The sequence below is a fragment of the Phalacrocorax carbo genome, chromosome 12 (genome assembly GCF_963921805.1).
Source record: "Phalacrocorax carbo chromosome 12, bPhaCar2.1, whole genome shotgun sequence".
In the NCBI taxonomy this organism is placed as follows: domain Eukaryota; kingdom Metazoa; phylum Chordata; class Aves; order Suliformes; family Phalacrocoracidae; genus Phalacrocorax; species Phalacrocorax carbo.
Genome location: NC_087524.1, coordinates 5164107 through 5179294, shown reverse-complemented (window position 1 = coordinate 5179294; position 15188 = coordinate 5164107). Strand labels below are relative to the sequence as shown.

Sequence of the window (15188 nt, the reverse complement as noted above, 5' to 3'; positions counted from 1 at the left end):
AGACTTTTTAAATACTCTGTCCCTTACCAAAGCACCTTCGAGTTTAAAGATAGCTGCTGCACCATGTGTCTCTGATGGAGCCATTTTTCGTCTCCATCGTCTTCGACGGAAAGTATCAGAACTGCGTTGTTTCCAGTGAAATTTCCAGCCAATCAAGGAAGCGTATTCCCATCCTTCTTGGTCTTCATACGATGGCATTCCCTGGAATAAGTAATCCTTGCTATCCACAGTGTTGTATAAATGTAATGAAAAAAATGGGCGCTTGCTCTGGCAGGCATAATAATTCCCTCATAAACCAAAGCTGGAAAAATCAATTTATGAAACAACAAAGAGGAAGAATATAATGAAAACATAAAAGGTTGTCCTAGATATTTTTTGTTTGGCATTAAGTTTTTTCTTTATTCAGGAAATGAGTAATCTCATGTGGATTTTTTTTAAAAAAAGAAACTCAAACTGTTAAACTGTGCAAGTCTCTGACTGCATCTCTCTTCGGCTTACCCTTCCTGCTGTTACCGCTTGAGCTGGATCCCTCCTTCGCTTCCGCACCAGTCTCTGTCGTCGATGTGTATGGTACATTTTCTCTGCAGCAACCCATGACTTTGGTTTGGTGTCTGGGGGGATAGTAATTCCATATTCCCATCCTAAAACAGAATTGATTAGTTGGTATATTTCCAGAAACACAAGCAAGATACAAAGAAGAAAAGCATGGGAAATACTTATTGTACCTACAGAGGATGAAGCTTTAGTCACACAAGACTATTTGATACTGCAAACCCTAAATGCCCCATAGCTAGGGGGCAACTGATGACATTTTATGATGATATAATAGATAGGACAATAAAAATCTCAACATTAAAACATATCAACACATTTCAAGTTCTTTTCTTTGCATTCTTTCAATTCAATTCAATTCATTCTTTCAAAATTTTTTCAAATATTAGGTGTATTGATAATATGTTTCCATATTTTACCACAGGGAAAAATCCTCCTTAATTTAAATGAGTGGAATGTCCTGTGTACTCTTATAACTCCAGCAGCTTGGCTTTTAAAAGAACACCAACTATTTGAACTCTGATCATAAAACTTTAAGAATTGGTAAACCTGTTACTGTATTTTGGCTCCACATATTATAATTGAGTTGTCTGGTATCTAGGATTCAGACTTTTATTTAGACTGATCTCTTAATAAAAAGGTACTGCAGACTCCTACCAGAGGTTCCAGTTAAGACAGGTATCAGTACTCTAAGATAAATAATTTTTTTTTCTACTCAAATAGCTATTTTTGCAATAACTGTTTGAGAGTTTTCAGCTGATTTAGAGCAAATTAAAATTCATTATAGTTTTGCAAAATTCTGGGCTTCCCAGAATCTTCTTCGATCTTCCCTTTTGCTTTTTGTTTTTGAACCATCAAATCAATGTCCTGTAAGTACTTTGCTATAAGAGATTGATCGCTTTTTCCTATTGCTGTAGCATCCAAAGTATGGTCTTATGAGGCTGTTTGTATCACAACTTTCTAAGCTGGTAACAGGTTTAATTTAGTGTAAGTAACAAGCATATAAAACTCAAAGCAACTCCAGGAAAAATGGTGGCTCTATGCACATAGGATTTTCTAACCTAATCGGATTAGGAGTACACCTAACTTGAAAATCTCTGCCTAGCAGCATCAGGTTCTTCACAGAAAGACTTTGAAGTCTTTTTTATTTCCGAATTGGCTAATAATAAGTTGCATACTGTTAAGATTTCATCCTGATCAGTCTTGCATGGCTCCCTTCCCACACAAATTCAGTGCAGTTATTCTGCTCTCAACAATATAGGAATCCTGCATACGCTTAGGTGGTGTGTGACCAACACAAACAGGTTCTTGACTTCCTTTGGTCCCAGATCTCCTGACTGACCCCTCAGCACTGCGTGGTGACTCATCCCCTGGCTACAAGCTCCCAGTTAAACTACCAGACAGATCCAAACCTGGCTTTGCCACATATTCTTGCTGCAATTACAGAGGCTTCATGTCTCAATTTAAGCTCCTGACTTCTCTAAAAACAACCCGATTACTGCTACTAATCCACACCTTCCAGGTCTGATCCTAACCATCGGACTGCATTAACCCTGGACTTGGGAAAAATGCCTCGGAAACTTATTTCAAACAAGGATGGGCTCTATTTCCAAGCACGCTGTTCATACATACAGGTTTCCCATCTGGAACTGGAACCTCTCATGTTAGTAGATTGTTGTTTGCATTAGCCTTCTTTTTTTTTTTTTTAAATTTGTCAAAGCTTTTGGCTCAAAACTGTCATCTGCTGCTGCAGTTAAGACCAATGTACAATTCTTTTTCTAGTAGGCACTTTTAAATGCATTTATTACACATAGTGTTCAAAATACTGGTCCCTTTTGGTCCAAGAAAGGCTCAATGAGAGCAATGAGTTTGATGGAACAGTGATTAAAATGGAAATAGAAACATATGCAGAGAGTGGACACTTTCTCAATATCATTTCATCTGATTCCTTAAGCAACTGTTATCCAAATATTTCCTTGACATTATTCCACAGGGCAACCACTATCATGCCCAGGACACTGCTACAGGCTTGACACGTGTCCTCCTTCAGTATAGGCTATGACAGATTGCCCTAATAATCAGCAGATAAACAGTAAAACCTACCATGCTCATCCACTGCTCGATTTAAATCGGATTTCCAAGCATCATCTTCCCACATCCATCCAAGAGGACACGTGAACTCACATGGTGGTGGAGCTTTTTCTCCATTCTTTTATGTAGGGAAAACATAATAGTTCTGTGCATTAATAGATGAAATACACGGTGTAGCAAATCTTAGAACTCCTTCTCTTAAACCTTTACTTATCCAGTGAAAAATATGAGTCTCACCACATCTGTGTAACTCTCTTCAGCTGCTTTCCATTCCCCTCCAGGATAGCGACTCTCATTTTCATATACTTCATCAGTAAACTCAGTATGACCCGCATCAGCTTCAGTCAACAAACTGCAAGTCCACAGCAAATGCAATACTAAACCAAATGTATTTTAGTTTTCTACAGAGAATATAGAGAAAAAATGTACAGAATGTGCACACATGCTGGAATTCTGGATTGCCCATCTTTGTGAGGCTCTATTTATTAATAGTGTGCAGCGTAGCTCTCATCTATATGCTGGCTACTTATTTTCTTAGATCATCTTGCTAAAACTGAAGCAACCCCAGTACTAGCAAGCAATAGGAGGAACATTACTCATAAGAATGAGTGACTGGCAGGAGTGTTTTATCTGCTGGATTACTCAGGATCTGCTTTCAACACTCCCTCTTGGAAAAAAGAAAAAACATTGTACATTTAAGTGTAGGAAAACCCAGACTGCACATGACAGTTATATGACCCTTTAATTTTCATATATCTAGCTACGCACTAAAATTTGGCGTTGTACTTAATTTTGTTCCCTGTTTTGCTGTTGACAAGGCAAGTAATTGGTTGGCTAATATTTTTCTAACTTGCAAGTAAAAGAAATAAGAGAACATTAAATCAGACAAAATAACCTTGGTTTGCACTTGTGATTAACTCTGAGAAAGCACTAAAGTATGTTCTAAAATGCCATCTTCTGGTCAAATGAAGCCATGCAGGTTATTTTCTAATAAAAGCAGATGCAGGGCATAAACGTGCTTATGCATTTTAACAGTAGGGGTTTTTCCCATTATCAGAGAAAATATCTCCACATCTGTTACTGCTTTTCTTCATGCCAGATTATGAATTGAAATAAAAATTATTAATTGAATATGAAAATAAATCCATCTATTCATACATATAAACTGATATGATTTTTAAATGGATCAAGTAATAGCACATATTTTTCCTGCTCAGCTTTTCTACAGCAACAGTCCTGTATTTCTGTATTTTTTTTTTTACCATTGTAACACAATAATTTTAAATGGACTGAACTTTTTTTTTTTAAAGAAAAAAGAAAATAATCTCTTTCTCATGCTGGCTTTTGTTTATGACACAAATAATTTACCCAGTCTGGTTTAAAGTGTGGCAAGCCAAATAGCTGAACTGGCACAACTCAGGAGTTGAAAACCTCTGACAGAGCAAGACTGAATATTGCCTGAATGCGCTAGAGCTGGGGGAGGATTGGCACCTCATGTATTCAGTCCGCCAGGGCAGGAACTGTCATATGGCACCACAACCTTAGGCTCTGAAAACAAGCCCTGCCTTGAGTTAGTTTGAGAAATAACCCGTGACAGCTGTTTAATGAGGGCAATGCAACTTCTCAGCATTTAGTGAAATAAATACAAAAAAACACCCGCTGTATGCGAACGACCATGTAAATGCTGTAATGGTGTTGATACATCATCAACTGTGGATTTATACTGGACGTCAGCGTTAAGTTTCTATCCATGGAAGATCTAGCTACCTAAGTGTCTTGTCTGAAACCATCACAACAGGATCCGAGAACCTCACACAGACACAGGTGAGCTTCACAGTAGCTTTCTAGGAAAGGAAAACTATCATAACCCCTTTTCTAAAGACGAGGCACTGAGACACAGGTAAGATATGCAATACACCCATCACCATATGGAGACTTCTAAACCATAAGCTGGTTCATTGGAAATGGATGCGTTCTTTCTGTTGTGTGTTTTATTTTCCTTTTTTAAAAAAGTAATGTTACTTTTAGTGTTACTAACTAGCTTTGACTACTGTCTGACTTTTGCTGTCCTAAAAAGTTCAGCTTAAAATCTCTTTCTCAGCCAATAAAACAGAGAGGAGCTTTTACTCTGCGCTCAGAGATGATTGAACTCCTTTACTGTTGCCTGCATAAAATTAAAAAAATCTGACCTTCTTTGAGGATCAACCATCCATTCTCCTTCCCACTCCCAGCCCTTTGGGGGTAGAAAGTACTCTCTTTTCAGTTTGATTTTTCCTGTGACATCGGAAAACTTGTGGCGACCAACAAGGCCTGAGGTACCCCACTTTCCAAAAAGAAGAGCCTGATTTTCATACTGTTTGAGAAGAAAGAAAAAATCAGTACTTTAGGAATAATAAAAAGCTTTTAGAGGAAAGAAAAAAAGAGATTTATGTAACTGTTACAACTGAAACATTCTACTACAAGTTTCCTTTTTCTGAGATTAAGTACTCCTTTCCCACATCTCTCTGCGATGTCATGATTAGTTTCTTTCTTTCTTTTTCTTCTGTGCTGCCTGGTAAACAATGATTCTACTGCTAAACTAAACTATCATCTCAATTTAATACCTCTCTGCAACTACAGTCAAACTTCCTCCAAATTAAAGCTTTGTTAAATAGAATTCAATTACATTATTCAAATAAGTTTCTCCTGTTCCTTAAACACATGATCCTCTCATTCTTTTTCATCTCAGATCTCCTGTTTATAATCTCTTCTTTCGTAACGTGTAAAAGTGATTATAGTCTTATCGTGGAAGCTACCAGGGGCATGATTCTGATGTCAGCCTGGTTTATATATTTCCCTTTATGCTAATGAAATCATTTGTAGTTTATGATGGTCTTGAGTTTTCTGCTCTTATTCCTGTAAAATTGTTGGATTGCTGTATTAAGAACAAAAAATGAGATATTCAACAGCCTAAACTTAATTAATGGCTTTGAACATCCATTGACTATTTTAAGTGACTTACTACAGCACTACTAAATATTTAAGCATAGGTGCAATAATGACACAATCCTCTGTAAAAATGTCTCGTTTCATTAGCCATTATACTGATATTGGACTATATGCACCATTAGGTGGTGGGGCATATAAAAGACACCTGCTGCTTACCATTATAACTCAAAATTGCTATTATATGCTGTGGGAGTATGTCAAGCATTTTTATTCTAAATTTGTTAACTCTTACCATTGAAATGTTTAGTCTTTTGTCAGCAAAATCTACTGGTTTTAACCAGTTTTTCCTGTAACAGTGAATTTTATACTGCTACAAAAGAACTATTATTAAGCAAAACCACTTGTATCCAAGTATGATTTGTAGAAGTGAAGAAGCAATTAAAATAAAAGGGTTATTCACATGCCAAAACATAATGGTCTAGATCCCAATCTTAATTACACTGATATAAATCTAAAATAAATATCTTCAAAATCACTGGAGTTAACCAGATTTTTACCTGATTAACCGGTTCAGAATCTGGTCTGCTGAAGTTAGTCCAGTAGGCACAATGGACTTGATCATTAGTTGCCTTGAATGGGGTCTACTTGTTTCAGTATAATAAATACTACTCTCCCTTTCTGCACGGCGTGCAAAAAAAATTCAAAAGACCTCCAATTTCATTGAATTCCTAACACTCATGTCCAAGTTTAAAGTAGGAAAGCAATGATGGACGTACCATTTCTGCGAAAACACTGAACGTTCCCTCTGCAAAGCTATTAAACTTCTTTTCAACTGCACTGAGCCCAAGCCAAATGTTAATTCGCAACTCTGCAGGCATTTTGACATCTTTTGTCTTGTCCTGTGGGTACTGGCACACGAACAAAAAAAGGTATTCTTTGTTATGTTATGCAGGTATTGTATCTTCCAGTGAAATAGATACAATAACATACAGATATGAGTAATAATGCATGATTTCTTTATCTCTTCCTATACTGCATTTCCTCAAAAGCCAGTAATAAATAGTTCAGGAAGGAAACATTCCTTAAATGGTACCTGCCCAGGGCATGTAAAAACCAAACACAGTAACAGTACTATCACCCCTGTTCCTGTATATTCTCTCCCAAGTTTCAGCCAGCAATGACAATTTTAATTATGACAATCACTTAAAACTTCAATGTTGATGTTAATGTTTCTTATCAGAGACTCTGGAAATGCAGAGGATAGAACAGTTCACTAAATGTAGAAGCAATGCATCATAACATGCATGCTAAGGGGGCTTGGATAAAAACATGAAGATACAGGCCTGTCTGCATTGAAGCATTGATCAACAGAACTACTGGCACATGGACAAATTCTGTAAATGCTATTGCTCTGCAGTCAGATTGCCTTTTTTCTGGTTAAGTTTATTCCAATTAAAGACAATATAAACTTAAATGGAGAAAGGCATTCCTATTCAAGAGTAAGACTCAATGCAGAAACACATGCTAGGGAACATCTAGGTGTAGACACGCTCTATGTCACTTGCAGAAAACCATCCAAAACTTTGGACAGGTTTTTGGACCTTCCCTGACTTACACTCTTCCCTCTGCAAGTCTCCGTTCACTGCCAACCCCAAAACCCGAGTAACACTTTTAAAAGTCCTATGACAATTTTGAGCTCTTTCAGAAAAGTCTCAGAGTTAGGGGCTGATGCTGGTTCTAACTGGCTTAATGATGAACTTCACATTACAATTTCTGTGATATTTTGAAGAAGCTACACGCAGTTGGCTTTTAATCTGTCACTTGTGACAGCTCGTTGTTCGTCGTTTGTTTGCACATTTCATGCTCATGTCAGAAGGCACCACTGTTTATGGAGTTAAAGTTAAATATTGTTTAAGAGGGGGGAAAAAAAGTACCTTTAAGAAGATTGTTTGGGTCTTTCCACAATATTTACCAGATGATTCGGGGCTCGTTGTGGAATACAGCACTTGGTGTGCAGGAACACGAGCGTAAGCCAGTCTTTTCTCCCCTCGGATCATCCATATGATTACATCAGGCATACTGTTTTGTGGCTGTGGATTATTTGTGGGGAAAAGAAAGTTAAGAACAGCGATTAATAGAATGTTAAACTAGTCTAATGCTTAGACAACAGAAACAAAGTAGCATTTATATCAAAGGATTCACCACTTAGAATCAATAACTAACATGAATTTATGATAAACAGAGGAAATTGTTTTACTTTGCAAGTAACGCAATCCACAGTTCTGAAACAATCATTAAAAATACCATTGAGATTGTTGGAAAGCAAATAAGTTTTGTAAAAAAAGGTTTCTATATCTTCTGCAGTTTTCCAGAGACGTTTTGTGTCTCAATTCCTTTGTGGCGACTATAGTGACTGATCCCAAATGCTAATGCTTTGGATTGACCTGCTACATATTTAAGTGCTTGTAATGCTTCCACATTAAGGGTAGATCATCATAAGACTTTTAGTGGAAGACAGAAACAGCCTACCATCTTTTTGCAGCTTTGTGCACACCTTTGTATGCTACCTGCAAGTCTGCCAAATTAATGGCTTTTTTTTTTTTTAAATCAGTAACTTTTCAAAGCAGAAGCGACAAAGAAAATATAAAACATTTCTACAATGTTGTGAGAACTGATTACAGGATAACCGAGATGAAAAGTCAAGATGTTGCTGAAAACTTAAAAAACACAGAAACAAACAGTTTCATCTCTGTTAGCAGTTGATTACTGTGGCTAACAAGCTGCGGAAATACAGCATATATCCTGCAGTCCCTGAACCAGCAACGTGACCCGCAATTCTGGAAGAAAGGAACGGACAAAATACTGTCACTGTGAACAGAACAGAGTCTATTCTACAGATCACAGAATGGTCATTTCACAACACGGATTCTCAGTGAAGACCGCTAACACACTAGAATGTTGTATTTAAGTAAATCCTAATTACAGAGGGGAACACGTTTACTTTCACAGCATTTAAAATTACTATTCTAAGGAGAGTGGATATTGCTTGATCGGCAGTGACCATTACACCGGTTCAGCTATTTCTGAACTAACTGAATCACTGGCATTGTGCACTACTAACCTCTTCACTCAGTTGCAGTAATTTATCCAACCAGTCCTCAATTTCTGTCAGAGTGGCTTTCACATCAGTAGCTTCGTTTCTCATCCTTGCTGCTGCTTCTCCAATCTGTTTGAGAGACTTGAGGCGCAGTTTTTCTATCTGAGTGTCAAGGACTGTGATATTAGATTTGCCTTCTATGAGGGGAAATGGTTTACTGAAAATAGAATATTTATTATGGTTAATAATCTAAGTGAATTTTATTTAGCCACACACTACATGCAGACATGCATACAGTGGCAGCAGATAGAGTGCTATTATTTCCTGTGACTGAAAACCACTGGAATAGTGCTATAGCACCTACTTCTGCAGAGATTTCCACCTGACAGAGCGTTTACAGTAAGCAAGGGAAATGCTGTGCTTGCATAACGAGCACCAACGTAGAGTAGCCCAAGGTGTATGCTTTAATGTAATTGCTGCTAACCAAACCAAACCAAATCCATTTCCCTATATATTCAAATTAGAAAATTATTGTCTCAGAATGTACATCTCAAAGATGAAATCAGTGTCTTCAGACCAAGATTAGGTTCCTTTCCTGTAAATTCTCAGAAACTCAACACAGAAATATGGCTTATGTCTATGCCTAGAGTCATCTAACCCTCTGGCATGAAAACATCGAAGAACTCTAAAATCCATGACACAGAACTTCTGAGTCACCAGAGGGCAGAGTAGCTGTTCAACGGAACAAAGAAATCCTACAGCATCACAGCAGAGGCCAGGAAAAATGAGTTGGTGGAGGTCTGAGGAAAAGGCAGCTTTTCAAAGAGCAATGATTATATCCCTTTAACAGAGTTCATTAAGAGGTCTTTAATATGATACTTAAAAAAAATAATTTCTAAAGATACTGCCAACTTTGAAAAGACTGACTCTTCTCTGACCTGTTTTTAATGACAAGCCATGCACTTCTAAGGGCTTTGATTCTGCAAAACCTTGAGACTGACTATTGTGCCTTCCACTATAGTTCTACTAATCTGAATGCAAGTGCTGCCTACCCTGGGTGCACGTACTGACACAGGAATCAGTACTTCCAGAGCAGATCAGAACTTCCAGAAAGTCACCTCGTTTTAGGGTTAAACAGTACACTGAAAACTCTCTCAAACTCCTAACTCATCTAACCTTTAGTGTGGCAAGGAAAATTGTTCCATGAATTCAACACAGGGAATTATGCCTTGGACACAGGTTTCATGAGTTTTCTGACAAAAACCATAAAGAGCGTTGTATCCTGTGAACAACAGGAAGCCTATTTGGTTGATATGCCTAGGTGCTTTTGCTCCATAATCACTGCGTGATAAGGTATTTTATACAGTAATGGACTGAATTAATAACAGTGCAGATGTGTGTCAGGAGGATGGGTTGACATAACTGACAAAACCTGAAGTTCCTACACTCACTAGATGGCTCCATGTGACAATAGTTTGCCCTTCACATTTTGCTTTCCTAAAGTGTATCAGTCCTTTCTTTCTGCTTTCTTCCAGATCACAGAAGGTATTCTATGAAGTTACTGGTTTATATTTTGAGATAAGCTTTCTATCATATAATATTTTGCTAGTATATACTGATTTCCACTGTTTGCTTTTTCCTCTGTTCACTTTTATATTGGCACTACAGCTTGATGAATGTGTTCTCTCACTTCATGTTCTCTGTTATTTCCTCTAATGGATAGTAACAGTTCTCTCATATTCCCTTTTCCTGTGCTGTTTCATCACCCACTTGTTCAATGTTTTTCAAGCGTCTCTTCCCCGCCTTAATGTCTCCTATTAATGTCTCTTTCTCATACAGTTCCTTCCTCTTTATTTAGTATTTATTCTCCTTCAGAACCCTAAGTGCTGACTCCTGTTGCCTTCTCTGAACACTCCCATACATACAGACATGCTGACTAAAGGCTTTTTAAAAAATATCATCTTTACGGCCCTTAAGCTCTAAATAACTTTTAAATTTTTTATTTTAGGCTTACCAATAAATCACAGAATTTCTTCCCTCTTCAGTGTCAGAAATAACATTGAAACATGGGTAAACAAAAGGTACATGAGGAATTCTAAAGAAGGCAAGGTGGTCGAAAGGCAGCAGAGATCCACGATTTCACATTTTCAGAACAGTCCTACCTTAGATTTTTTCAAGAGATGCTGTTTTATTAGTCAGTGACTAAGATAAAGGAGAATTACAAAACTAGACGGATTACTTCATTGGCAATATCCATGGTGTTTTACTGCTTTCAGAGGCTTTTGGAATTCTAGTTCTCAGGTCAGTTCATGAGGGTAATCAGTTTTACAGTCTTTAGAATTTGTTTTCTGACTTAGTAAAGGCAATAACGAAGATTCTAAGCAGGCCTAGAATGATAACGTAAGAGATAAAAAAGGTACTTTTACCTTATATCTTCTGTAAGATCATCAATTAGCTTCAACCACATCTCAGCTAATCGGTTTTCAGAAATTTTAGTCTGCATTCCTGATTTTAAGGTGGCTAAGTTGGATTGCTGAGGAATTTAAAAGAAAAGGATTTGCGCTTATAAACTTCCATTGTGGTTTATGGTCTTTAATTTTATTTATTTGTATGTATAAAGCCCAAATCAAAAAAAGACTCAGATGTTCAAACTTGCTTCATATTTAACAGGACTATTCCTACGTTCTTTCTCACTGTATTTAACAATACATTATACTGCATCTAATTTCCAAAGCAAATAAGTAACAGTTCTACAGAATTAACATGCCCTTAACCAACACCAAGGACTCTTCCTTCCTGTGGGAATTCCCTGCAGATTCAAGCAGGAGTGTGTTGGGCCTTGCCAGAATACAAACCTATGATCAGCAGTGCCATTTGTTAAACTGAGCTATGTTTAATTTTGAATAGCAAAAAAGGAGGGGAAGGTGTCATAAACCTGTTCCACAATTTGCTCAAAATGGCACTTTTTAATTACAAATATATTTGATTTTTTGAAATGAAAAAAAGTAAAAGTGAAAAGCGTTTCAGCAAAAGAAAGATCTGAAGTGTCTTACCAATCTCTCAGCCATGTTTAGGATTACATTCACAGGGTCCAATCTATGACTTATGTCCTCCCAAAAGGAAGTCAGTGTTACAACTGGCTTTGTGTTTGCCCATGGCAAGTAGTAATAATAATTACCTGGTGTGAAACATTTGTACGTTAGAGTTAGAATTCATGGAAAGAATACAAACTGCATGCTGCACGAGTTGCTATATTTATTTCATTTATGCACTACAGTTCGTTAAGAACATACAAGCTAGTCCAAGCTTATCAAAGGATTTATATTTTTCAGCCACTGTAGTGTCTGTGGGTAGTAAACTTTTACTTCAAACTGTTTCAAAATCTAATGATTTTTTTCAATAAATTATCTGTTAACATGTTCACTATTCTTCCCCATAGCTTGCCAATGTAGATAGCACACTATACAAGCGTATCCTGAAATAAAATATTCAAATAATTATTTTACAGAGTAAATCTGATTACTTCATTTAATACACAGAAAAAAAGGAACTCCTACTGTTTGCAATTAATAACAGAAGTTATAGCCAAGATATATTTTCCTGTAACCTAGCTGTGTTGTTTTCTTCTAAGTTTTTAGTGCAGTTAGGGCCATCGTTCCAAAGCTATAAAATAGCACCTCAAAAAGAGGATTTTACATTATTTCATCCCCATACCAGCAGCACCCTTACCATCAAAAACAGCACGACTGTACTGAGTTGTTGATGCCAAAGGCTTACAGGTGGTATCAAACTTGTTGCCATAGTTGCCAATGCTAACTTCAAACTGGATAGGCTCACCAGTGTCTTGCAGCATGGTAGCAGAATGAAACACAGCAGCCAAGCAGAACTTCCGCCTGCGCTGGTATTTCTGCAAGAAGAACCTTTTTAGTTGTATTTCAATATTTGTAAAACAGGATCCACAATTATAGAAAACAATAGCAATTTCTTAATGGAAATAATAATTTTAATATTCTACTAGTTTCTGAGAGGTAACCAAAAAGATATGTGTGTATAATAGATCAGTGTATTTGAGATTATAAAAATGTTTCAAATCAACGTTTCATGCTATGAGGATATGATATTTTTGTAGCCACACGATCAATAACCACCCCTCTTCATTCTGAGGTTCAACTCTACTGTTTCAATTACAGTAAGTTAGATCATTCTCCAAAAATAACCAGCCAAGGCACATCTCCATTACCAACACCGACAATAAAACAAGGATTTACCTCAACAACCAGTAAGTCATCATTAGGGATCATCTCTAACTTTTTATTAACAGGTTTGCTTTCAAGTATTGTAGACAGTTCAAGCAGAATTCTCCCTCTATAAGCAACTCCTTCTCCCTGTAACATAATCACACATTGAATCCAATTTTATATACTTCTCCTACAGCAGCTAGCTACACATAATTCTGGCTTCACTGGTGTTCTCAAAACTTCTGCAAAGGCATGGATGTACATATTTGAACAAATGAAATAAAGCAGTTGGCTGTAATTAATGCTAGAAGTGAAAGATATATACTTATGAAAACAAGGAAATAAGAAATACAAATACATGCACAGATGCAGATAGTGAAAATCATCAAAAACTGCTGCTCTGCTCCTTCAAAAACACCTTTAAAATGAAAATGGACAAGAATGGAAAATACTATCATACTTCCTTATTAATCGTAAATAAAAAGTACTATTCACAAAGAAACACCAAAGGGAGTGTAACATAAAACAAACAAACAAAAAAACCAACCTTAAAATTAATTAATTAATTGATTAAAAACAGTTGGGGTTAATTTTTTATTAAAAACAATGCATAAAGAAACTGACCTTTCCAAAGTTCAATTCATCGTATGGGTCTGGGAATCCAGTGTATTCTCTTGGACTTCCATAAAAGTTTAGGTAACAAGGTCCAAATGTTGGTAAAAAGCCAACTTCAGTTTCTCCAGTATTTACTAACAGAAAACATTACCATTATATCTCTGTTAATTATCATTCAGGTAATTAACATTAACAATTAACATTACTATCAAACCCCGTAGAACAAATGTTAGGTATTAGTTAGGTATTAGTTATTAGTAAAGTCAGAACACTTTATTCTCTGCGTATAATGTATTAATTTAAAGTAATTGTACCAGTGACTGTACTTATTCCTAACCCTCTCCTTCACTGTACAATACTTACTAGATACTACTTCATGCAGTAAAAACCCCACAGAATAAATAGAACTTCTGCCCCACTCCAAATACAAGGCTTTCATTTACATGAAAGAGCAATACACTCTTATGTTAGCAGAAAACATATTTTCTAGAAATAAATGAAACTGATAAAACATTTTCAATCATTTAAATGCATCATTTAAATGCATGGGCCATTGTTCTAACAAAAGACTTTCTACAAAAAAGATGCACACCGTCGGAGAAAAAAACCCTACTGTTTAGCACAGTTAATCCTACTGTTCTAATTTTTAGTAAAATTTTTCTGTGGTTATATTTCAGGGTAAAACAGAGACTACTGCAAACTCTAATAATAACTGCTCTAAGTGCATCGTTTCTCACAAACTCCCTTCTCAGTAAGCTAAAATTCATACAAGACTGAAAGTCTACAAACTCAGTTACTTCTCAGTTAATTCTGATGACCGTAAACCCTAATTTATGTACTATTCTTATTCCATGACTAACAAAATAAAATTTCCCAATGACTTAGCTAAGAAAAAAAATTATTAAGGATTTAGATATTTTTGTCCGTTTTAATAGCTAAGCTAGGAAACTGCACACCAGAGCTATTGTTTATTTTCAAATCTTTAAGATATCTAAGAACACGAAAAGGTATTTCCATTGCTAACACTTGCTGTCACAACTTTGTATTTTTGAACAATGTTCTGTTTTTTAGCAGAAAAAAGTATATATAGGGAGGCCTTAGTTGCATTGCTACTGTTCTCCTTTGAGTACGCATTCATGCCTTCCAAATTTATTGGACGAATGACATTCTGAAAAGCTCTTTTTAGAGCCAATTACAACCTATACTTCAGGGAGATAATTGTTCTTTCAGTAACAATCAAACACATGCCAAGGCTACTGATTGATAAATTTGATGAGTATTGCAAAGAGAATTAGAACAAGGTAAGCAACACACATGCAGAAAAACATGGCACAGTTTTGAGCAAACAGGAAAGATTTTATATTCTTTTCCTTCTTGTATCCTAGCTTTTATCTTTGAACAAATGATCCTGGTATAAAAAAAAGATGAGAATCAGGTTCTAAGTGATCTGCAGCCCAAAGAAGGATGCATTTATCACAGCAAAGAATGGCTGAGATAAGAAAGTGAAAATAAAGGGCTATGCCTTGTATGACTGCCGCTGTGACTGCTGAGTGACATAAATGAATGGGATGTCTTGGTTAATTCCCTGTCAATACAAAGTCACATAAAATCTGCAAAATATAAAATAAAGATTTGCAGTTCTCTATTTTGCATTTGGATACTTTCAC

General features: G+C 36.4%; 1 protein-coding gene across 1 annotated transcript in view; it reads right to left on the bottom strand.

Moving 5' to 3' along the window:
- MYOF (myoferlin) overlaps positions 1-15188 on the bottom strand; it is a 73797-nt gene that overhangs the window by 22668 nt on the left and 35941 nt on the right. The window contains exons 18-30 of the mRNA XM_064463819.1: positions 13531-13655; positions 12937-13053; positions 12398-12575; positions 11722-11846; positions 11095-11201; positions 8693-8885; positions 7506-7661; positions 6348-6479; positions 4833-4996; positions 2881-2995; positions 2656-2761; positions 499-641; positions 28-201 (exon numbers count right to left, since the gene is read on the bottom strand). Coding sequence (XP_064319889.1) covers positions 28-201; positions 499-641; positions 2656-2761; positions 2881-2995; positions 4833-4996; positions 6348-6479; positions 7506-7661; positions 8693-8885; positions 11095-11201; positions 11722-11846; positions 12398-12575; positions 12937-13053; positions 13531-13655 — 1835 coding nt within the window. The remainder of the gene's footprint in view (positions 1-27; positions 202-498; positions 642-2655; positions 2762-2880; positions 2996-4832; positions 4997-6347; positions 6480-7505; positions 7662-8692; positions 8886-11094; positions 11202-11721; positions 11847-12397; positions 12576-12936; positions 13054-13530; positions 13656-15188) is intronic.